Source organism: Ambystoma mexicanum, chromosome 14, assembly GCF_040938575.1.
Source record: "Ambystoma mexicanum isolate Mex_15411 chromosome 14, UKY_AmexF1_1, whole genome shotgun sequence".
Classification (NCBI taxonomy): Eukaryota; Metazoa; Chordata; class Amphibia; order Caudata; family Ambystomatidae; genus Ambystoma; species Ambystoma mexicanum.
In genome coordinates this window covers 173844868-173870746 of record NC_090940.1, presented here as the reverse complement: position 1 = coordinate 173870746, position 25879 = coordinate 173844868, and the positions used below count along the sequence as shown (strand labels likewise).

Sequence of the window (25879 nt, the reverse complement as noted above, 5' to 3'; positions counted from 1 at the left end):
GACGAATATGGACAGAAGTTTTGAGAATTATTATAGACCCAACCTTCAATGTTTGTGTAAAGACTGAATGGATTTTGTCAAGTGTGGGCTAAGTTATGACTATTGTATGTACATACATTTTGACACTTTAAAAAAAATAAAACCTGGGCAGATTTCGAGCAAACTCGTGAGGAGCATTGGCAAGGACATTAAAGCATGGTTTTCCAAATGTGCCTTTTTTTTTTGACAAGTGTAATATAGGTACAAGCCTGTGGCCGTGGGCAGTAGCCAGATTGTCCGCCTCATTACCTTTTGCCATGACACAGACAATCTGGCTACTGGCCATGACCGCTGGGGACAAAAAAATGTGTTAAAGTGGCTTTGTTTACCGGGGACCGGCTATTTGGTAAAGTTATTTGAAGGTCGGATAGGTTTGAATGGGGAAAAAAAAGTGCTTGTGGTACTATGATCATAGGGTTTTGCAGGCTTCCATGGCATGGAAAAGAGGGGCTGTGTACGGAGCCTCGCCTTCTCTTTCCATGTTGGCTGTCTTGGAAAAGGATTTTCCTTCCTACAGCGGGAAAAAACTATGTTGTAGCACCCTGGGTTCCCGCTTTGGGAACCAGGGGTGCTAATGGCCTTTATCCTCCATTTCAGGGGCTGCAATGGACGATAATGGTCCGTAGCCCTCTATTTATAATGCACCAATGCCCGCAGACATCAGGCTGTGTGGTTACAGTATTTGTTGAGGAAGATGAGGTGGAGGAAGGCAGCTTACTACTTGCTGAGAAAGGAACAACCTGTGCATTTCACTTTGGTAGCTTTAGCCTTTGGTTATGGTTGCTTAGCTTGCCAGAACTGGCGAATTTCCTTTTTTTTTATTTTGCCTGTAACCATAACATCCCTGTAACAATATTTTTCCATTGAATTTCATATATTTTAACAGAAGGGGAAAGCCAAGCCTCCAGCACCCCAGAGGTTTGCACTCCACCCAATCTGCACAATACTGCATGCTCCGCCAAATCCAAAAACCGACCTGACTCAGTCCATTCCTCACAATGTCCAATTTATTTCCCTGTAACATTGTATTTGATAACTTTGTGGTTGCTTGCTTATGTCCAAAAGTGGCAGTCGATATGTTCCTACTGGGTTTAATATTCCCATGTGCACTTTCATTTGTGTATTTTTGTGTATGTGGATTTTTGCGTATGTGTATATACAAATACAAAAATACACATACACACACATGCAAAAATACACATACACAAATGCAAAAATACACATGCAAAAGTGCACATGGGCACATTAAACCCGGTAGGAACATATCTACTGCCATCATCCTTTTTGGACATATCGAGCAAGTAACCACAGAGTTATCAAAAATAATGTTGTAGGGACACAAAGTATATCTCCTGCACCTTACTGTAAGGTGAAGTGTCCTGTAAAACAAACAAGGAATTTCACAGTGGAGAAGTTAACCTGCGCTGATACCATAGTGACTAAACAGTGTCATCAAAACCGAAGAGCTTAGCAAGGCAAGTGAGGTAAAAAGGCTTCAGTCTCCTCAGTCAGCACAGGTTAAAAAGATTGTAGGGCAACAGGGGCATAGAGTTCTCGAAGGAAAGCGGCAAACATTTTTTTTTTCATAACAAGTAGCTACGGTTAGGACTCATTTTTCTAGTCTCCTGCCTGGTGGACGGATGTTTAGAATGCCAACCTAGTATAGTGCCCGGGACAACTCTGGGAGCTGTAGCCAAACCAGTTCAGTGTAGGTGGGTCAGTGGTCTAGGCTGTTTCTAGAGTTGGTGAGCTTGTCAGGGGTCCACAATGAGTACACAGAGGAAAGTCAGATAACACATTTAGACAATTAGTTATAAAAATACTTACTTATGGCCATATAACACTGAGAAAAATGACTTATAACAGGTAGTATTATCACACACCACTAACAAATATATGCATATATACAATCACTGGAGTAGGGCAAAATACACATACAGCATCTGTAAAGGAAGGTGAAGTATTAGTATACAGCACTAAAGGTCCACAGAGATGATACTAGCTTCAGAGGTCCATCCCTAAAATGTATGTGGCCTTGCGCCCAAAGGTTCACCAAAGTTCCATACAGTTTTGTGAGGCTGGGAAAAATGAAGGTAGGGTGTCTGGGGGTCCAGTGAACAATTTCAAGTGGTTGAGGACAAGTTGTTCTAACTAACCAAAGTGTCCCCAACGTTCACAGTACTTGTGCTAACAAGCAATGGCAAAGCCAAATTATTATACGTTTCTAAAAGTTATCACGTTTAAGAGGGAGTTAGGGGTTCAGGTGAATATCCTTACTACTCACCCCCCGTACTCTGATCCTTCGTAGGACTTGGCAGATCTTCTGAAGAGGGTCCTCCGAGTTCGACTTTCCCGCCGTCGGCTTCAGCTCTTCATGCCTAGGGATTGCAGGTTCAAGCACTTCTCTGGTTGGTGACAAATGCTGGTGCAAGGTCTTCATATTGGAGAATGCAGTAGAACTTGATGCAGGGGCCCTCTCGGCACTGGACTGGATGCAGGAAAACCGTTTCGGCAATCGGCCACTGATGCATAGACACACAAGTTGATTCACTTGTTGTGGTCAGAATCTGCTTTCTTTCTCGGGCCCCTTGATACAAGGACTACGCAATTATGCAGTGGTGAGTCTTATAGCACAAGCTGAGGATCACACCACTTCCAGGCCTCAACTCGGAATTGCTGGTGTCTGCACTACAGTAGCCCTAACTCCAAGCTGGTCAGTCACTGGGTGATCAAGTGGCTCTACTTCGCAGGACTTCAAGCTGACGTCGAGAATGGATGTTCCCTCCGGCAAAGGTTGCAGCTCCTTCGCAGGACTGCTGAAGATCTTCAACAAGGCAGGGTTCTACCAGGGCAGCATCAGAAGTTGTCGCCAGGCTTTCTTCCAACAGGTCCAGGGTCTCCTCAGAAGTCTTGCAGCTGGATAGGATACGTGGCTTCCAGGATCTCTCTATAGTGGGTGCAGGGGTCGTCCTCTTATCCAAAAAGCCAGGTAAGAGCTGAAACTAACACTAGCCAATGACAGATCTGGCTCACACACTCCCCCCCCCCCCCCCCCCCCCCCCCCCCCCCCGAGCAGTTGTCCAATAAGGCCCACTAGTAGCACAACTCATGAATACCACTCAGACACACCGCAACTAGTTTGTGGATTGGAATCAGACGGTCCTGCCAGCAAACACCCATAGCCCTGCAGTAACCCATAAAAAGCCTCTGCTTTCCGGGGCATTGGAAGTCCATATACAGATTTTCCTGGCATGTGAGACCCTGGAAGAAGGGTTAAAGAGAAAATGGCCAAGGGACAAACGAAAAACCTTGTGGCATGGTAATGTTTGACTATTAGCCACAGTTAGTAGCCAAACGAGATAAACATGATAAGGCTAAAGTAAATTACACTAAAGAATAAGCAAAACATAACTGCTGCCACCAGCTTGTCCCTTTGGCACACCTAGAGTAACCAAAAATCCTCTGCGTGTTAGTCCAGGGCAAAACAAAGTGTACCACATTGTACTGCATTGTAAGATGCATTGTACAATGATGCAAATATTACCAAAGTGATACGTTACCAAAAGTAGCAACAAAGTAACAAGACTAAGGAAAACCATTTTTCCAAGTACTGGCAGCCTGAAGGACGGACATGTCAGTTTTATGCCATGGCATAATGAGCAAAAGCCAGTGTAGTGAAGCTGAAGGCTTCACTGCACTGTAAAAAGAGTAGGTCAGATTAAAAAATAAAAGCAAAAAGTTTGTGGGCCCATGGAAATGTAAGGACGGGTGCTATAAAAGAGTAATCCTTCCCAACAGCTACCCTACTGGTACAAAGTATACTAGTGTGATAAATGACATTACTGTCCTTGTGATTGAAGTCACTTCAATGTGTAGGTTTTGTGTATGAAGCATATCCAAAGATTATCCACTAACTTGTTTTGATTCTGAAAAGTAATTTTAAAGTATATTTACATTGTTAAAACAAATTGCCATATGTTAACCAAAGCTTACTTAAAAATTGATGTTAAATAACTATAACTGAAACCATGAGTGTAAAAGTTACTTGGTTACTTGTATTGACAGATTTCATTTGTACAGCTCACATTTACCCTTAAGATTAGCCTAGCTGCTCAGTCACACTACCAACTTGTGTAGTACAGAGCTATACCAAAAGGTGGATTACCGAACACCAAGCAGATTAGTGTTGTCTCGCAGTATAACTGCAGTAATTCTTACCTAACATCTGTGAAGGCAGGAAACTAGGGAGGTGTCAAACAGCTGTCTTTTGTCTTCTGGCATACCTGGCTGGGACCACTTCCAACTGCAAGGCTGGCTGTCAGCCACCCCACTAAGTTTGAATGTAGCATGACTGCTGATTGACTGGGTTCCTGGATAAAGGGCCTGGATCTGGAAGCTGAAGACAAGTCGACCATTGGTGCTAAATCTGATGAGGAATAAGACGCCTGTAGCTACTTCTAGAAACCAGAGATGCCTGCTGAGTAACTGCTGCCTGTGCTAACTTTCTTCAATGTGACAGTTGAGTCCCGAAGAAAACTCGGACCCTTGGACTGGTTGGACCAATCGGTCTTAAGATCTGCATTTCGAGCCATCCCACGACAAGCTGTGACCTTTCTGGGCTGCAAACCGCCAATACCCTGGGACCTCGAGACTGAGTGCCGTGCATCATCGCACAAAGAACGAATCTCTCAAACTTTGGCGACTCCTGTTGGACTTCCTGAAGCAAGATTACACTCCTTAAAGTCCCCTCACCAGAGTGCTGGACTGAGATGGCGAGTTGAATCGTTCAGGCGACAACTGTTAATCTGGTGTCTTAAAAAGGGGACCAAATCCACAGAGCCGTGAGACGCACCAAAGAGTCCTTTGTTGCGTGCCTTTCCTCTCGACTGCTGCTGCAATTTCACACCCAGTGTCCTTTCTTTCGTAACCACGACCAAGAATCCAGAGACCAGGTCCTGGAGCTGCTGCATCATGAAGGCGTCCGTCTGCAACATCTTCACAGCTGAGGTACTGTGTGGCTTGAGGTAAATCTTACCTAAAGGCTTCGTGTGGCTAGGGTGGTGGCACGTTTGGGTGGTCGCTCATACCGTTCACCCAGGCGTAACGGTGGAACGCATTCAGGGAGCCTTTTGCGGAGTCCCTGTACCCTTTTGCCGACTCTAAAGTACTGTAAGAAGATGGAAATCGGATTTCCTACAGTTGCCTGTTCTTCCTACTACTGGCAAATGGACCACTAGTGTCTCCCTCTGCCTCTGAGAACATTCAAACCCTAGATTAGGGAGGGGACTGGTAAAGCATAAGGCCTCTGGAGGAACTTGTACAAGTGTTATTTACTTGCTAAATTTTGGTGTTGTACCTGCCTATTCCTGAAACAGAATAAGTTACATCGGTTACAAAGTGCATATTGCCATTCTGAAAAGTAATTTCCAAGTTCTTGCTTAACTTTTGAAATGTGTTCCACTATTCTAAAAAGTAATGTTGGTGTTGCTGCACTGAAGGGAAACCCTACTTACAACTGACAGGCTGATCTTCCTAAAGTTCATTCCAGAGGACTTTCTGAAAATCTTGCTAAAACTAAGCAAGACAAATGTAAATGCTACAACTGATGAAACCCTAAATGTGGCTGTTACCTACCTTCATTCTGAGATACGTTTGCTGGACAGTCTCTTCATCTCCAAGTAGCGGTGCAGCATTTTAAATAAACTGGTTAGCTGTGTTGGGTAAGATTTTCATATAAATGATAAATATTGCTGGCCCGTCAAACCCAGACCTTTTTGCTTTTGACAAGGTAACAATTCTACCTTGTCCCTTGGTGAAGGGGAATCTTTTTCCCCCTCACCTAGTATTTACTGTTTATGGGTGACCTTTTAATTTCTATCCATAGTGTATGGTTGACGTATTAGTTTCCTACAATTATTGGGCTTAGGCTGCCCCTATGGGCTCCCCTGTTAATTTCTCTTTCATGTTCTTTACATTTTAAATAGTGATCCAGCACACCCCACCTTATGTGGCGTGCTGGGGTGATGCATTTTACTTAGCTGGTAACATTGTTACAATTGCAGGTTTCCTTGAATGGCTGGTGGCAGTGTAACTACTTGTATGCCTTGTTTAGTCTGCATTACTTGCAGGCTGACTGTTAGGGAGAACTTTGTTTAGTGCTAAATTCCTCCCACCTTGGAGACCCCCAGATCCTTTGCTGAACTTTGGGACTTTGTACATTTAATTCTGTTTCTTTTGACTTTGGAGTCTGACAACCTCCATAGGCATCATCTTTGCATTATGACACAAAGCATCATCAGTGCAGTGGCACGGGGAAGTCTCTTAGATTTCCCAAAGGTTACCTTCTCTTGGTGAAACTACTGTTTCCAAGAGCAGTTAAGTGAAATTGACTACTTACAATTTGTAACTTTCTAGACCCAGCACACACTATTTTACCATAGGGTGCTGGAGGGGTTACTTAGTATCCCCTTTGTCTAGTTTCGTATGTAACATTTTTATGTTACCCTTTCTACAGTTAATGGCTGGTGGCAGTGGTTTACTTTTTACTACCATTGTGCGTTTTTACCGCGGGATGCGTTCGCAGCTGCAGTAAAGCACCCATTGGTGCCCATTTTGTCAAAATAGCCTGGTCTTCTTTTTTTGCTATTTCTTGTTGTAAAGGTCCTTCTTGGGATTTACTGTGCGTGCCAAACCAGGTTTGGTTCCTTTGTTAGTTTTGCCTTTCGTGGTATTCACGAGTGAAGCCCACCTCTGGCTCCATTGTGTCTGGGAGGGGCAGGAAGTGAGAGAGGTGCCCGAAACCTCCCTGTGCTTAATCCCTTTGGTTACAGGAATGCACCCAAAGGTGATTTACAGGCTGGCTGTCCTTGGAGGACAGCCACCCTGCTGTGTGATTGACAGCTAGGCTGGAATGAATGGGAGAATCCTGTGTAAAAGGTGAGGCTTTTGGCTTGTAAGGGCGTCTCAACCACTTGAAGAAGGAATCTGAAGGACTTTGGAAGAAACAACTGCTTCAACTCTTGGACCATTGGTTTGGCCTGGTGAAGCCCTGCTGCTGTGCTGAAGCTCCCAATTCGTTTCGACTAGAGAAGCCCTGCAAGGATGACTTCTCCCTTTTTGGGTTGGTGGGACCAAATCAACCCCAAAGTGAACTCGTTTGGACATCCTCTCGGAGCTGGCTGTACTACTACTACTGCTGCAACCAATGTGTTAGGGAGAGGATCACTAAATCAGGTGGATCGCTTTTATGTCGGACCAGAGCACCAGAAAGATCCTCCGGACTTCCTGAAGCAAGACCGACCAAGCCTGAGCCACCTCAACATAGTGCTGGACCCCAGATGGAAGGCAAGTCTGAAGTGGTATTCGAGAACCGCTGTGTTGCTATTTGCTGTCAGACACGAGGAGCTGAAACCGCAAAGTGCTGTTGAATTGAAGATTGCCTATTGCTGACACTGACCATCCCATTGGAGTGGGGAGTCCCCAGACGTCCTCCCTCTTGTCCCCACAACTGAGGCCCAGGAACAAAAGGATCTGCAGAGCTGTACAGGAACAGAAGCCAGCTGGAAACATTTCCTCTGACCAAAGATACTGTAAAGTTAAGAGGACTTGCCTCTTGTCGCGTCGCCTTACTTGCTCTCAGTTGACTTGTCTTGGATAACCTTGCAGAGTTGCTTACAGCTTTGCCCCTCACAAGCCTCCCAGCTTGTGGCCCTTCGTGAATCTTATTTCTACAAACCTTTCTAAAAACATTGTGCAAGACTTTTACTTACCTGCAAAGACGACCTTCAGCTCCCCTAGACTTTGCTCAACTAACATTGGCTGTCCTGGCTTCCTGAGAGACTCTTCTTACCTCTGACTCTGTGCCTTTACCTTTCCCCCAGGAAAGGGTTAGTTTTACTTGACATTGGAAGGATTAAAAAGTACTTTCCTGTTTATGAATTATTTGTTAACCTTTGTTTTATTCCCCAATCTGACGTTGGCACCAACCTGTATTGCTCTAAATATGTCGGTCCTGAATCAGTGTCGACAGTGTCCTAGCTAATTAAGTCACCTGAGGATGTAGGAAGTGTCTGTGCGCCATCCCCAATGGGTATCATCTTATTTAGAGAAACTAAGTGTTTTGAAGTGTAGTATAATTGTTACATGTTTTGCTCCCTTCTGAAGAAGGCTTAAATAACTGACTGTTAAATTTAATTGTTTAATCAAGAAACCTTGAGTGTAAGTGTTTATTTGAAAAACTGTCACTGTGAAACTGTTACAACCCTATTGCTCACGTTGGCCCCTCTTCAGAAGTCTGGCTGCTCAGCCACACTACCAACCTGTGTAGTACAGATGTATACCAAAGGTTGGGTTCCTATTGTCACAAGGTCAAGGTTACTGTAGTCTTCCAAAGGATACTGCACACAATCTTGCCTAACACTGCCAATTCATCCTTGGTAATGCACAGAAGGGCCACCATTTTGCTAAAAATGTTGGCACCTTTTTTTTCTCGCCATTTCTTGTATGCTTGCTGTTTCGGAGTTCTTCCCCTGCCATTCTAGGCGGGAACAATCTTAGTGGCTGTTTTGTCTTAGGCGGGAGTCCTGTGGAATCCCCGTCCAGGCTCCAGAGTATCTGGAAAGGCAGGAAGCGAGGGAGGAGTCCAACTCCGAACATGTAAGCTGCTGACAAGTCGACCACTGGACCTTAATCTGAAGAGGAAGATGCAATACCCCAATACCCTGGACTCATTGTGCAGTGCAAACCATTTACCTGAACTGAAATCTTTTCTTAACTTTTAATGAGATACAAACTGTGTTTTCATCATAATGCTTTGTGGCCATTTCTGCTTTCCAAGGAAACAGTTACCTTGTCTATGCCGCTCTCGACACCAGCTACCTTTGTTTGTCAAGAAAAGTAGAACTGTTAACAATTTACCCACAATTATCAAGGTCAACCCCATACCTTGATGGATGGCTTTTGGATAGTTCACCACACAATTGTATTGTCCGTTTGAATATAAGAGTTTGAAATACACTACTCTTGGTTTGGTATGTTTCGTGATTATTAAATTGTAAAGGACGAATAATGCTTTTGCATAATGGAAGCAGTCTTTTTTTGTCAGTGTTCAGGTGCAATTATGGTACTACAGGTTTACAAATGTGTGAAATTCTCTACCAAAGACTGTATATAGATACTAGGCGTTGGCTAGAATCTATTAATGTGCTACTGAACCAAGTTAAAGCAAGATCAACTATAAGATCTAGTGCATGCGGAAACCGTTCAAATACAAGAGTATAATTGTGTAATATTATCCACTTTGCTTTTAGGCCATGGCAGAGGAGGCAGGGGACCCAGATAAGGCAAAACGGATTCAAGATCAGTTGAATGAGCTTGAAGAAAGAGCCGAAGCTCTCGACCGGCAGCGAACAAAGAGCATATCAGCCATCAGGTTAATTACTGTTAATATCTTGCAACTTTTTGGAGCATTTCTTTTTCATCCGAATTACAAACACATAGGAGCCGAGTGGCACATTAGAAGGTGTGGCAAAAAAGTCTGTCACCACTATCTTAAAAGGGTTCTTTATTTTGTAGCTCCTGGCAATCCATACTGCCCCCCCCCCCCCCCCTTTTGTTTTTGATAACAAACCTATATTATTTCACAATCTAAAATGGCCTGCGGTTGTGGTGCATTTTCATTTATTTTACCACCCATAGTAAATCAAATCTTTGCTTAAGTTGCATGAAGGCATACAACTATGTACAAATCTGTCAATTATTAGTGCATTTCGTATGCACATTGGTCTAAACATCTGAAAATGGCTCTTGAGTACTTGTTTCGAATGATATCCGTACACAAGTAAATGTGATGCCTTAATTATATATGTGGAGTTAATGTCATTCATGTGAAGAAGTACCCTTTGCTTGCTCGGAGGGTTGAGGATGGACCAACCTGTGGACTGACTACTGCCACCCAGTAAAGTGATTAAGGACCCAACGGCAGCCTGGGGGTGGAAACACTTATCTACCCCACTTCCAGCGGTGAGCTTGGTAGAGACTTCTGAAGAGCAACCAATTGTGAGGGTCAGAAATGCAAGACGGACAGAAGGGTATAGTTTTCTCAAAGTTTGCCCTTTTATTAAAAATGAAAAGGGGTGAGATAAATGGCCATCTTTCCCTAGCCGAACAAGGATGTTCCTACGTGCAAGGATGTCCGCCACAGACTCGTAACCTGCATCAAAGTTCTGACAAGCTCCCACCCACCCCACCACTGCACCCGGATTGGCTGATCAGCTTTACATCAGTGCCAATCTGTAGCCAGACCACCAATCGAAGGACCATGATCTAAGGATAGCAGCTGTCCTGTGCCTGTTCGTTGACTTCGGACCGTCGGCCAGAAAGTCTGGTGCAACACACAGGAAGTGAGTACCAAGATCATTAACTGCTCTGCTCGTCTTCCTCAACTCCTACAAACACTCTTCAGTTCTCCCGACCTGCACTGTTGATTCTATTACCCATTGTCTTGCCACCAAAACCCCTCACAAATGCCTAGACTCAAAACCTGCATCTCTGAGAGATCAGCTTTGCAGGGACCTCATACCATTAGCATCCTGCCCAAATCCTGCGCAAGTCACAGTCCGCATCACGTCCAGCCCTATGCCTTGCCTTCAACCCTGAGCAAACTCTGATTAGCATGACTACAGCATGTAGTCGTAAAGTCGGCATTCATCTTTTAACCAGCCTGTGTACTGTACAGGCACTGCTGCTCCTTATCGTGCCCGACCCTTGAGCCAGCCTGTAGTTCGCTGAAATTGCTTTTGCACATTGCTGTAAGTGCTTGTACTATCACTGTAAAGTCACTTGTTTGTGACGGACACAATCTCCATAACGGCCACATCCGATTATCGCAGCTTATGTTTGCCTGCCTGACTTGCTGACCCCGCCTGTTCTTTACTGAAATTGCTTCTGTACACTGCACTATTTGTTGGTGACATTTTCTTTATGATCAGCTCTTTCGCCGCCATGCCCATTGCTTATCACACCACTACAGAACCTGCCTACCGCATCTGTTCCTATTGATAGACTAGTATACTATATTAATAATCTTGCACAATGCCTGTGTTGCTCTTTGATTGTACTAGCCTTTCACGCTATGCGATTGCTACACTGCTGTATTGTATGCACCTCAGCTTGTAATCTAACCAGCCCACCACAGTAACTGTATTCCACTGTAGGTACTCCAGTGTAATTCGCCCTGCTACACCTACACTGCTGCATTGTATGCACTCTAGCCTGCAATCAAACTAGCCTACCACAGTAACTGTATTCAATTGCATTTTATTGCATTTACAGCTTTATTGTATGCACCCTAGCTTGTAATCGAACTAGCCTACCATAGCAACTGTATTTAACCGCACATACTCTAGTGTAAATTGAATGAGCCCTCCACCTCAATTGCATGGAACTATTGCTGAACTGCACCCACAAATTGACACATAGTGTCTGCCAAGCCGTTCTAGTGATTGCATTGCTACCTTATTCTGCAACTAATCTGCTAACCTACTGCCTCCTCACCTGTTGGCACTGCCTACACACTAGCCCAACTCAACTGTACTATGTATATACCGGGCATATACACAGTCCTATTAAGGACCATTCTCGACCTAATCTGCACAACATGCCACACAAGTCCATACTTCACACCAGCCCTTGATGCAGTAGCACTACTTCTACCCAACAACATGACTCCCACACATTCATTAACCTCTAACGCCCACACATCAGTCCGTGTAGCCCCACCATTAGAAACACCCGTGCGAGGGTACCTAAACTGGTTGAATCCCTCGCCAGGAAATATTAGGAAATCAGGTCTACGAACCAAACCCAATAATTCTCACTCAAAAAAACCCCACCCTTCTTACCCTCCATCACCCGAGAACCTCGAACAGAGTAAACCATACAACGCACCTCCTAAGAACAATCAGGCCTCTTTAAAGACACCCACTGAAACGAAGGCTCCACAAATCAGAGGTGCCTTAATAAATACCCGTTCTATAGTGTCACACGCCACAGAAATAGTGGAGTTGGACCTCTTACAACTAGAAAAACTTGACTTCCTAGCCATTAGTGAATCCTGGCTCCACACTGCAGCTGCCCTCCCCCTCACGCTAGCAGTTCCCGATGACTACACGATGCTCAGAGTGGACAGATCCGAGACACGAGCCGGAGGCCTTCGCTAGAATAGCAAAAACCAAGCTAGCTATGAGACTCGCCCCGTCACATAACTTTCTATCATGTGAATCCCTAACCGCCAAACTACCCATCGCCGACACCCAAACCCTCACCATCCATCTTCTAAACAAACCCCGTGGCCCTTTGGGGTCATTTGAGGAGGACCTAACCACCATCCTCGCCGACAACCTACAAAATATGTCCCAAAGTCTTCTTTTAGATGATTTCAGCCTGGGGTTCAAAGACACCAAAGACCACCATGCCACACTAATTGCTGGCACCCTAGCAAAACTAGGCTTCAATCAAAAAGTTACTCTTCCCACTCATAACAAAGGCAGAACACTTGATTGGGTGGCGGACTAGAACTGCCATGCCTCCTCCAAGCCACAGCTATGGTCTGACCATTACTTCCTAACCTTCTCACTTGAGGCCTTAACCCAGACCCTCCCAAACATCCCCCTGGCCCCTGCCATTCCCACTAGGAACAAAAACATCACAGCCGATAAAGTTATCCCTCTTATCCTACTGACTCTGAATTCACTTACAGAATCCACTGATCCCTCTACCCTTGTCGATGAATATAACAAAATCATGACTGCAGCCCTAGACTCTATTTCCCCACTCAAACTAAGAAAGAACAAACCTAAAAGGCATCTGAACACCTGGTTCTCTCTGTATCTCAAATCCCTCAGACTTGGAAAAAAGAAAGTGAACAGACATAGAGACAATCACCCTCAGACAACAATAAAGCCAACCTTAACAATATAGCCTGGCACTACAAGAAAGAAATTCTACTAGCCAAACAAGATTCCTACCACCAGAGAATCGCCAAAGCAAATTCAAGCATAAAAGAACTTTTCACAATCCTCAAAGAAATGGAACCTTCTATCCCAGAACCAGACACCTGTGTGAAGGATAAAAGCTGGTGCACCAGTATCCAAAAAGCCCCCTCAACAAAGTAACATACCTCCAGGTCAAGATCGCAAATAAAAAAGAAACCCTCCACCACTCAACCCCTCTAGTCAGCACATCCACGCCCACACAAAAACCCATAAACCGATTCAGCTTTTCTAAAGTATCTATTATAGAGGTTGAAAAAGTAATACTCACCCTGATACTGTCAAACTGCCAAGGCGACCCATGCCCTTCCCAAATTATCAGACGGAGCTAGAGACCTATCACCTTTATCTCAAAGCTTATAAACGCCTTCTCCACTAATAGGAGCGCTCAAGCCCTTCCTCTCCACCAACAGCTGCACTACCCTAGCAAGAGCACCAATTCTATCAGAACTGGATTATTGTAACACCGTATAGCTGGGGGCTAACAAATACATAAACAAAATCCAGATCCTACATTACAATGCTCTTAGAGCAGCTTTGAGCATCCCCAAAAAGGCTCATATCTCTGACCTAAGGAGATCGCACAACTGGCTCACCACAAAGGATAAAATCTCACTAAAAGTAGTCTCACTCGCACACAAGTGCCTTCACGCCGCCCCACGATACCTCAGACAGATTCATGAGACAGTCATTCAACCGCCCTAAAAACTGCCAACTCTAACCTTACGGTACCCAGGTTCAAACGATCCAAAACTGGAGGAAGCAGCTTCCCGGTGAAAGCTGCCCAGTTTTGGAACTCCCTCCCGCCTTAAGGGTAGATCAAACATATCCACACTTTAGGTACAATATCATTCACTGGATCAAGGAAAATGACTGCTAACACATAGTTGGCTACTTCAATAACCACATCTGCATCCTCTGCCTGTAAACACTGTCATATTGTCTTCTTATCTTGGCATTTGCCTCTCTGCACCAATTAACCTTATCCTTGTATATATATTCTGTATATAACTGTACAGCACTGTAACTGAAGCTGAAAAATGTCTTATTGCTTTCTGTGCCTTTATACACTCTGGTCTGGTGCGCATTATAAATAATAAAACAAACGTAGCAAAATAAAGAAAGATGACCTAGTGTCCAAAAAGTCTGACCCTCGCACTAATACATGCAACAAAATAACACAAATATGTCTGTCTTCAATTCAACACAACAGTTTAAAAGTTCGAATTTATAGATTTTTGGAAATACTCCTTGTAACCCAACCTGGGTCACACTTTCCCTGAATCAATGCAGGAGTACCCCTGTAAAAGCTCTGATCCAACAAAGTTCTTATTCAGATTGTTTCCTTCCAATTTGACCTTCCATTTGGCAAAGTAAAAAGTCTCTTTCACAAACACTTGTTCAAAACTTAAAGCAATTGTAGTTCTCCACAATATCCTTATCTGTAAAGCAGATGTCTTTCTCATGAATCATAAGTTTATAAATCAGAGCAATTGATTTCTTCAAGATGAGAAAGCAAGTATTCGATCACGCTTGTTCATGATCGCACAGCAACTACCTTTGGTGATGTAACAGTTTATCAAAATGATAATATGGTTAACAAGTACTTTCCACCACACCTTGTTGCCATGATCACACTTGAAAAGATCTTCTTTTCTGGTTTACTCGCCTGCCAGGATAAAATCTCCTACAACCACCATCAGTCTTGGTAACAATATTTGTTTCAATGTTCTCTACTCCAGTATCCCGTGTGAGAAGGTGTTGAACAAAGGCTGACTCTTTTTATAGATTCTTGATAAATGTGGGTGTAAGTCAAGAGGGTCAGTTATACCATGGAGGGGCCCGAGACCCAGAGACCCACCTGGTTGGGGAATGTTGGGGTCGGGTGATATCTAATCCAGGCAAAGCACAGACGGAGAAATGTAATATGGAACTCCAGGACGGACCCAAAAGAGTCGGAACTCAGCCTTTCTGCGAAGTAGCAGAGACGCTGACGTTCAAATCTGGCGGTGGTCTGAAAGACATGGAACCTTCGGGCGGATACACGAGAGTCAGAACATCGCACTCATGCGAATTGGAAGTGACGCCGACGTTCGACTCTGACAGCTGGCAGAGAAATCAAGGAACCGCGAGCAGGGAGAGGCGGGGCTGCCACGGCATGGGGAACCTGCGGGTACTCGGCAGTTGTAACCCACCTGAGAACCGCGGAGCCGCGGATTATGAAAGACAGCGTTGTAACAACATAATAGAGCAGGACAAAAACACAAGACTCCCAGAGACCCACCAAAACCCTTCCAGGAAGGAACGAAGAACTCGCCTGGTCAGAGATGACTGGAACAGGGAGCGGGTGGAGATCGAGGTCGAGGACAGCTTGCAATGCCTCAAGGGAAAAGGGGGCGGGGGCTTGGAAGAGTTTATATAGACTGGAGGAGGAAGTGAGCACTGATTGGCCTGTTAAACTCCGCCTATATAAAGACAACTCTGGACGGCCAGAGGGTGTTCATTCTTGGTTTTGTTGCAGATCGAACCAGACAGGACATCGGGATCTGCTGAAGGCTGGTGGGCGTATGAGGCCTAGGAGGAGAAGCCTTGCCAGAAGTCCTTACCAGATCCCCTGCAAGGATCAGAGAAAGAAGCATAAGCACAGGGAAAGGACATTGCAGCAACTTTTGATTAAAGCTTATTCTTTCTTTTTTTCCTTTTTGAAATAGTCTGAATAAAGACCCCTATTAATTTCCATCAAGCCGCCTAGCTGTCTCATTGTCACAGTGGGTTACAGGTGTCCCCAAGTTGGTATCCCAAAGACGGGAACTTGCGCCATTGTTGTCTTTGTACTGCTGCTTTACAAGCCTCTTGGTTCTGGGAAATGCAGGTTACAGGTTTCCCCAAATTGGTATCCCAGAAAAGGGCAATTGTGCCCTTGTCGCCTTTATGCTACCGCTTTATTAGTTTGGTTTTCTTAATCGGTAATTTCTGCAAAATGTCCTGCTTGGGAGTGCCCCAGGGTCACCTCTAGCTTCAGTCGTTCTCACTGGTCTCTTGTGACGTCAGTGCTTCATTTTCTCCTGCAACAGAGTTTCTGCACTCTGCTTTCTCCTCTGCCAGCAAGCGTGCAAATTCGGCGGTCTGCCTGCCTCTTCTCTGGAGCTCTGCCTGCTCTGTTGCACCTCCGCGTCATCCCTCTCACCGATGCAGCACACGTCATGTAGGGAACACACTCCCCATATGGCTGGGCCTCTTCTCCCATTGCAGTCCACGACGCTTCCTGCCGCATATGCTCTGCAGTTTTGCCTGCTTTCTCTGCGCATGTTGGCTTCAGATGGCGTTATTCCTTCAGCTTCTGCAGCATTTCCAGGACTCTGGATGGACTACTGCCTCTACCACTCCTGCCACAATTCTCACCTGAAACCCATTCTTTGATTTAAATGTCATGCTCGGGTGCTTTGTTCTACAAACACTAGACCACACATTCTTTTCAACGGTACCTCTGATCCTCAGTAACTGAGTTTGTCTTCCTTGTCCCAGTACCACATGCATAATGGCTATTGAAGTCCATAGTGGTTTGTATAGCAGTTAAATTGGTTTGTTTTATTTTACAGTATGCATTCATATTTCAAGGAGAATAGGGGACTCATTAGTTGAAGTCACCACTTCCTCCTGATATGACCCTGCCACATACCGTCCCAGGATCAAGTAGCGGCTGCCTTTCCCTGGCCACATGAGAGGACCATACCGTGTTTAGTTAGTCTCACTAGATTAATCACAATAGACACTCACATTTTGAGAAGGCTTGGGCTGCTGGCAGATTTGCAGAAATAGTTGTAGGGGCACAGTGGATGAGGGTATTTGGTGAAAAGTGGACAAGGGAGTCCAAGATCAAGGAAGAGGGGAAGACGCTCAGGAAGAGGAACCACATATGTTTGAGACGGTACCCACAGGAAGGAAAGGGGTATACCTGTAGGATTGGGAGAGAATTACTTGATTGGGAAAGTGGTGTAACCCATGGATTGCATAGAGGGGGAGAGTGGGGTGTACCCCCAGGCATAGAGGGGGAGAGTGGGGTGTACCCCCAGGCATAGAGGGGGAGAGTGGGGTGTACCCCCAGGCATAGAGAGGGATAGCGGGGTGTACCCCAGGCATAGAGGGGGAGAGCGAGGTCTACCCCTGGCATTCAGAGGTATGTGTACCCCAGGGATTCGAAGGGCTAGAGGTTGGGGGTGGTAGGGGTATACCCCAGTGTTTGGGGGAGGTAGTGGTGTACCCCAGGGATTGAGGGAGGAATGAAGAGGGTGGTGGTGGTGTAGGTGTAGAGGAGTGTGGTGGTGGCAGTGTAGAGGAGAGTGGTGGTGGCAGTGTAGAGGGGAGTGGTGGTGGCAGTGTAGAGGGGAGTGGTGGAAGCTTGGCAGCAGATGGGGCAGCTTGGCGATGATGGGGTGGGGGGAGCTGGTGAAGATGACATCCAAGGGTGGAGGTAGAATGTAGAGAGTGAGATACATGGGAGGGCCAGAACAAGGACATTCCAGGAGAGAAGGCGGTGTTGAGTTGGAAGGAGGAGAGGTAGTGGAGGGAACATCCAGATGTTAAAGGAAGGACAGGCATCTACAATTACTGGCTGGTGGAAGTAGTTTACTTTTTACTACCATTGTATGTTTTTTACTGCGTATTGCATTTGCAGCTGCAGTAAGGCACCTATGGGTGCCCATTTCATCAAAATTGCCCTGGTCTTCTTTTTTTCGCCATTTCTTGCTGGAAATGTCCTTCTTGAGATTTACTGTGTGCGCCAAATCCGGTTTGGTCCCTTTGTTCATTTTGTCTTTGGCAGGATTTATGAGTGAAGCCTGCCTCTGGCTCCAGTATGTCTGGCAGGGACAGGACGTGAGGGAGGCGCCTGAAACTCCCTGTTCTTAATCCCCTTGGTTACAGGAATGTACCCGAAGGTGATTGGCCGGCTGGTTGGCAAGGACAGCCACCCTGCTGTGGGATTGACAGGCTGGAATTAATAGGAGAACCTGCATAAAATGCTAGGTTTTTTTGGCTTGGAAGGCAGTTGACCACTGGACGAAGGAATCCGAAGAACTTGGAAGAGACGCCTGCTGCAACTCCTCGACTGTTGGTTTCCTGGTGAAGCCTTGCTGCTGTGCTGAAGCTCCAAATTCGCCTCGACTAGAGAAGCCCTGCAAGGACGGCTTCTCCCTTTTGGAGTTGATTGGTCCTACCAACTCAAAGTAACCCTGTCTGATCATCCTCTCAAAGTTGGCTGTATTTCCGCTGCTGCTGCTGGAACCGAAGTGCCAGGGAGAGGAACACCAGACTGTGTGCGTTGCTTTTAGGTTGGACCCGAGCACTAGGAAGATCCGTCGGACTTCCCTGATGCAGCACGGACTAAGCCTGAGCCACCTCAACAGAGTGCTGGACCCCAGAAGCAAGTAAAGTCTGAAGTGGTATCCGAGAACCGCAGTGTTGCTATTTGCTGTCAGAGGCAAGGAGCTGAAACGCTGAATTGAAGTTTGCCCATTGCTGCCGCTGACCTTCCCATTGCAGAGCAGGAGTCCCAGACGTCCTCCCTCTTGTCCCCACGACTGAGGCTCATGAACAGGATCTGCAGAGCTGTACAATAACATAAGGCAGCTGGAACAATTTCTTCTAACCAGAGGTACTGTAAAGCCTAAGAACTTATCTCTTGTTGTGTAGCCTTACTTGCTCTCAGTTGAGACCTGTCTTGGTTACCTTGCAGAGTTACTAAAGCTTTGCCCCTCACAAGCCTCCCAGCTTCAAGTGTTCTGTTTTCTACAAACATTTCTAAAAACTTTGCAAGACTTTTTACCTACCTGCAAGGAAGATCTTCAGCTCACCTAGACATTTTGCAATTGACATTTGCTGTCCTGGCTCTCTGAGAGACTCCACTTTACCTCTGACTTTGTGCTTTGGCCTTTCCCCAGGAAAGGGTTAATTTACTCTGCATTGGATGGTATTAATAGTACTTACCTGTTTATGAATTATTTGTTAACCTTTGTTTTATTCTGCTATTCTCTTTTACACCAAAATCAGTATTGCTCTAAATGTACTAGTGATAGATCAATGTCCAGTGTCCTAGCTATTTAAGCCACATGAGGGTGTAGAACGTGTGTGTGCCATCCCCAATGGGTATCATCTAATTTAAAGAAACTGAGTGTGGTTAGAAGTGTATTATAAGTGTTATATATATTGCTCCCTTATGAAGAAGGCTTATACAACAGACTGTGAAATAAATTAATAATTGTTTTATCAAGAAACCTTGAGTGTAAGAAGTGTTTCTTTGAATAACTATTGTGAAACTCTGTAACTACATTACTGCTCACATTGAACCCTCTTGTGAGAAGGCTGGCTGCTCAACCACACTACCAACCTGTGTAGTTCAAACTTACACCAAAGGTTGGGGTCCCTATTGCCAGGAGGGCAGGGTTATTGTAGTGCACCCAAAGGGTACTGCATACAATTTTGCCTAACGCTGTGGCATGCGGTGAGGATCTATTGTAGAGTTCTTACAAAACCTTCACAAGGCTAAGCTCCACTAGAATAGAAATAGTAACATGTCTAATATGGATAACTTCAAGCAGGAAGCTGTGATCATTCTAACAGTAGATCAACTGAAAGATGTGTAGAATCAGGAATCTCTGTTAAAGGAACGAAAAATGAATTGATTACAAGATTGTTAGATCACCAAAGGTTGAATAGTAGGCCTGTAACTCCTACTAATTCGTAAAATGTGGAGATTGATAATGAGGATGATAATTCAGAGTAACTCTACTTTCTTAGAAGAGTCGGAGGAGCGAGAGGCGTCCCATGATAGCAGCCCCTCTATTCCTCAGCCTGCCCTTTTGCCTCAACCTTTGTCCACTAGGACCCCACAAGGTCCATCACTGAGTCCAGAATGTGTCTCTTGAAAAAATTAGACTTGAATTGGAATTCAAAAGAATACAGGCTCAAGCTGAAGCCAAACATCAGGACATCAAACTCTGGGAACTAGAAATGCAACATGCTCTTGAAATGAAAAAATGGTCTCTTGAAAAGGTTTCTATCCCAGAGTCCTCTAGGTCTTCCAGTCCAAAGAGACCTCACCTGCCTAAAGAAGCAGTGATTATGTATGATGCAAAACTTGACATTTTGGATTAGTTGAGTGCTTTTAAATACAATCCTGGGATTTAGGGTTTCATAGGGAATTGGCTGATTCATTGGCTTTTGTCTAGGCTCTCCCAGGTTGCAACTGATGCTGTTAATGGAGTTGGGGAACTTGAAAGAACATAGTATGAGAAGCTGGCTTTGATGGCCAGATTTGGGAAAACTGCTTCCCAGTACCTTAAGAGGTTTAGGACCCTCAAAAAACTGATGGTACCCCTTGGACTTCCTGGGTGTGTGAATGTTTGAAAAACATAGATGGGTGGGTTAAGGGTTACAGAGTAACTACCTTTTGAAGGAATGAGAAATCTGTTTTTGTTGGAATCTATTTTTGATGCCTGCTCTCCTGAGCCGAGACAGCATTTTACGGACTTGGAGATTGATCCCAAGAAATTACCAAAAGCGGCTGACTTGTGAGTTGCTAACAGGGCTACTCACAAGGATTCTGGGGCCACTCATAAAAAGGATGAGGGGTCTGGATCCACAAGCAGCACCCCGCGGGCGGCCTGATGAGTGGAGAGGGGGCCTGAGAGAAACAGCGGTATGCCCACGGAAGTCGCAGAAAACGAGGAAAAAATGGCCGGACAAGGTACCTGCGGGAGTGGGCACCTCAGCTGTGGGACCCGCACACCCGAGGCAACTCCCTTCACCTCCCCATACCAACACCCCAACAAGGACGGGGTGAAAATGCCCCGGGCCCTAGAGATGGGGAGGGACAGCAGAATTAAGGGCATGTGCCCCCCCCACCCCCCCGAAACGGGCAGCAGAATGGAGGGGAGCTGCTGAGTGGGGCAAGGTCCCCACAAAGTCCTGGGCTGAGTACATCGACCGGCACCTGGAAAGACTCACATCTGCCGGAGTACACATCCCAGGCGCCTGGTGGGAAACGCCCATCTATCAACTCCCGAAAGTGAGACTGAACCCCCTGTCTCCCCTCACCCTGGCGACAAAGCATAGAACCGCCCCCCCACACTGAAGATCAGGACTGGGAGGGGAGTGACGGTGGGGCCCCACAGAAGAGTCACATGTCACCCACCAAGGTGGGTGGAGAACAGAGGGCCAGCCACAGCAAAGAACATGCAAAGGGGACACTCCCAGACCTATCCTCGCTAGATGGGAAAACCCAAGGGTATTCTAAGGAAGGTGGGAACGCCCACCAGGACAAAAAGGGAGGCACAGTTAAGAGAGGGGCGCGTGACTGCCACAAAGAGGTGGGGAAGGAAAGCACAGATCAGATATCACAGATCCCGACCTCCAACCCGGCACAATACCCAACCGGATAAGACCAGTCTAAGGAGGCTATACCCGAGGTCCTCAGTGTCCACCAAAGCGAAAGGCCGGCTGGCGAAAACAGGCCCAACTACAGGGGACACCCCGGGCACCCTCCCCTCAATGTGGCAGGCCCTGTAATCCAGAGACCGGGACAAGGCAGGTCCGGACCGTCCTAAAGACCGGAGGAATGTGGAGGCGGAGGAAAGCATGGCCCAATGTCAAAGCAGGACTTCCGCACTGAAATGCTCTCTTCAAACTACCTTGTCTAAAACCTTCCAGGAGCAGTTTCAACTAATGAGAACGGATCTCAACGCACCGCTGGGGGAGATGAAGCATGAGATAGGCCAGCTAGGGGAACGAACAAACAGACTTGGTTGAAAGGACTACAAAAAGTGGACAGAGACCTCTGCGAACAGTAAAGTGATAGAGAGCCTGAATGTGGCAACCCAAAATATAGAATCACTGCTTGAGGGTCAACATAAGAATAGAGACTTCCGGAAACAATAGCGGATGAAGACCTGAAGGGGGAAGTGCAGAAGATTTTCGTGGAACGATAGGGAGAAGATTGGGAGGATAGGATCCAGAATCAGTGGAACTGGATCGGATACATAGGGTGGGGAGGCTGAACAAGGGCCCCAATGCCAGACCAAGGGATGTCCTAGCAGCGTTTGTCAGATTTGGGCAAAAGGAGGTATCCTTAGGGCAGCAAGAACCAGTGCTCTTCATGGGGCTGGAAATGGCATTATTTCAGGACCTTGCGAGCAGCACGCTGACCAAGAGAAGACTAATGAACCATATACTGCAGGAACTAACCAAAAAGAATATTAAATACAGATGGACATTCCCTTTTGGACTATTGTTTGAGTGGGAGGGAGCTGCCGACATAATCCACCTGGTCACCGCTTTGTGCCTGGTACGAGAGGAGCCCTCAACAAGGGAGCATAAATCCAGACCCAGACCACCATGGTCACTAACTGGGCAACGCTGCAGGAGGGGAGAGTCACTGAGGCACCCAGCCCTCAGTGGGACAGGGGGGGTGCAGGAGAAGCTCAGAGTAATGAAGGATAGCAGTATCCCTACAACATTCAAAGACAAATCAGAAGGGGGTGGTCGACACTAGAAGTAAGAAAGGGGAGTAGGGAGTGTAAAACATGTTGGAATCAGTAAGGGTGGAGGCACCGGAGGGGAGGGATCGATAGGAGAGTGGCGACAAGTGCATTCCAAAGTTGATGATGGGAATGAGGGAGGGGGGGGCAGCAAACGGTTAAGAGAAATGGAGGATAGATATGGGTGGGGATGCTAGAAGGGGCAGGGAGGGATGGACACAACGAACAGCCAGGGAAATGGATCAGGGAATAGGGAAGGGACCAAAAACAGGGCAAAGGTCGAGGGACACATCAGAGGAAGGCAGAGGGCTGGAGGGGAAGATTAACTAAATTCAAGTGCACGACCCATAATGTGAGAGGGCTTAACTCCACCCTCAAAAGGAAGAAGTTGGAGATATTTACAAATGCAACAGGGCCCGAGGTCTTGGCTTTACAGGAGACCCACCTACAGAAACAGGACCAGGGACGTCTCAAACTCGGGGAATTTGCCTAGGTCTTCCACGCATCAGGACCCACCAAAGCGGGAGGGGTGGCACTGGCCTTTTGGAACAGCATAGATTTCAGGGTGAGGGGTATCCACAGGGACCCGGGGGGTAGAGGGGATGCATACTTGTCACAGGGGAACACAGGAGATTGTAATACACAATAGGATCAGTGTACGCACCCAATGCTCGCCAGGAGCGCTTTCTGTGTGAGCGCTTGAGGCGGCGTGGAGAGTTTGCTTAGGGGCACATAATCCTTATGGGGGATTTCAATTTGGCATGGAGCAAGAGGGGGCACTTGTCGTTGAGAGAGGGACAGGGGGTGCAGTAGCATCCCCTCAGCTGATGGAGAAATTAGCCTCTATGGGGCTGAAAAACATCTGGATGGCAGTGTATGGACAAAAGGAGGAATATACCTTTCTCTCAGGGTTACATGGCACGCAATCCAGGATCGATTAAATTTGGGTTTTGGTGAGCGTGGTGGGACTAGTAGTGAGTAGAGACCGGCCCCTTGGGGATAGCGGACCACAAGGTGGTTTCCATGAACCTGAAAACCCTAAATCCCAGACCAGGAGTATGGAAATGGTCGCTCCCCGGGCAGTTGCTTAGAGACCCAGTGTGGAGGGACCTGGACGGCTTCACTGCGTCTTCTATAAAACATATTCACATAGAATGAGCCCCCCCTCCCACCACCCACCCCTAAATCAGTACAATTATTTAACACATTCAAAACTATGGGCAGCAAAATTATGCTCATTCCAAAGCCTAATAAAGACCCCACTGAGTGTACGTCATACAGGCCCATCGCCCTAATAAACATTGATGCTAAAATGTATACAAAAATATTGTCGAAGATTAGAGACACACCTTCCAACGCTGATTCACCTAGACCTTGCAGGGTTTGTACTTGGGTGCCAGACGCAGATATTAGAAGAGTGGCCCACTTGGTGGAGAAAGCGCAGAAGACGGCCACCTCGGTGGTCCTCATTGCTCTAGATACCGAGAAGGCGTTTGTGTGAAGTGGCTGTTTCTGTTTAGAGTAATGGAGAGAATGGGACTGGGGGGGTGACTTCCTTAGAATGGTCCAGGCCAACTACAGTAACCCGACGATCTGCCTGGCTGTGAACGGCTCCATGTCGAGGCCTGGTAGACTGCGTAGAGGAACCAGGCAGGGGTGCCCACTGCCCCTACCGCCCCTACCCCCACCCCTCCTCTATGCAATATACCTGGAGCCTCTAACAGGCAATAAGGGAGGAGGAGCAGATACATGGGATTCCCTTTGGTGGAGCACAACACAAGGTAGTGGCCTTCGCTGACGACATGCTCCTCGCTCACCAACCCGTTACACTTGATTAAAGCGTGCAGGACCTTGTTGGCAAGCTTCGGGAGGTGTAGGGTTTGAAGGTAAATTTGGGGAAATCTGAGCTGCTAAACTTAACACTGGGGAAGGAGAAATGGAGGAACTAGAAGGTCTCGCGAATGGGCAGGATGGCAGTGGTGAAAATGGTCACACGCCTGCTGTACCTGTTCCAGGCGATCCCACTGACAATCCCCAAGGACTTCAAGGATTTGGGGCTACAAGGGACTTCGTATGGGAGGGTAAGAAGCCACAAATTAGTTGCCGCCTGCCTATGGCCCCAAGGAGGAGGAGGAGGAGGAGGAGGAGGGGGAGTGGCACTCCCTAACTTCGAGAAACACTTTGAAGCAGCGCAATTGCGGATGATCTGGTAATGGTTCTTGCAGAAGGCAGGGAAACCGATGGATAGGGCGGTGGCTCAACCCGACCCAACACCTAATACCAGAACATCTGTATAGAAGCTCCAGCACAAAAATGCTACTGGACACATGGGACAAGATGGTGAAGAGGCATGGGATCACAACCTTCCGGTCACCGTTCACCCCGATCTTTAACAAGGACTTCACCCAAGGGATGGAGGGGGGGGGGCCTTCGACAGGTGGAGGGAGGGAGGGGGGATGCGGGAAGATTAGGGATATGTTTATGGGCGATAAAGTGGAATCTTACCAGTAGTGCAAACTAGATTTTGGAGTTGAGTGCGGGACGGGGGAAATCAGGCAGGCGGCCACGTGTCGGTTCACACCAAGAAATTCTTTCTGTCAAATGACGGCTCAAAGGATCTTGTCTCCGATTTATATAGAATACTAGACGAGACTCCCTCACAACAATACTGGCCCTACATGGATCGATTGGGGCAAAGAGATTACTAGCGAGGAATGGGAAGGGCTTTGGAGAAAATACTGAATTTGGCAAGGGCAACACAGCTCCAGGATGCATGGTACATAATCCTATTTTGGTGGCACTATACCCCATCACAGTTGCATGGCATATATCCAGAGGCATCCAAGTACTGCTGGAGGGGGTGTGGGCCGGAGGGGACCGAAGCACATATCTTGTGGGAATGCCCCAAAAGACCATTTTGGATGGAGATTCTCCAGACGCAGGCATTTGGGGAGAGGGAAGGGATGGATCCCAAAGTAGTCCTGCTAGGAAAGAAGGGAACCAGGACAGATGGGGGGGGGGGGGCGGGGGTATGGGGGAGGATCCAGCTGGCTTCTACCCTGGTTGCAGACTTGCAGATCCTGTGTTTGTGGGACTTAGTCGTGGGGACAAGAGGGAGAACGTCTGGAGGACTTCTGCACAGCAGTTCGGAGGTCGGCAGCAGCTACAAGCTCTTTTCAGTTCAGCAGCACTTCATGGTTTCAGCTACCGCAAATAGCACCACCGCGGATCTTGGACACTAGATGGGCTATCTTCAGT

General features: G+C 46.7%; 1 protein-coding gene across 1 annotated transcript in view; it reads left to right on the top strand.

Annotated features, from left to right (window-relative positions):
* RTF1 (RTF1 homolog, Paf1/RNA polymerase II complex component) overlaps window positions 1–25879 on the top strand; it is a 956198-nt gene that overhangs the window by 759901 nt on the left and 170418 nt on the right. The window contains exon 13 of the mRNA XM_069638847.1: window positions 9348–9469. Within this exon, the coding sequence (XP_069494948.1) occupies window positions 9348–9469 (122 nt within the window). The remainder of the gene's footprint in view (window positions 1–9347; window positions 9470–25879) is intronic.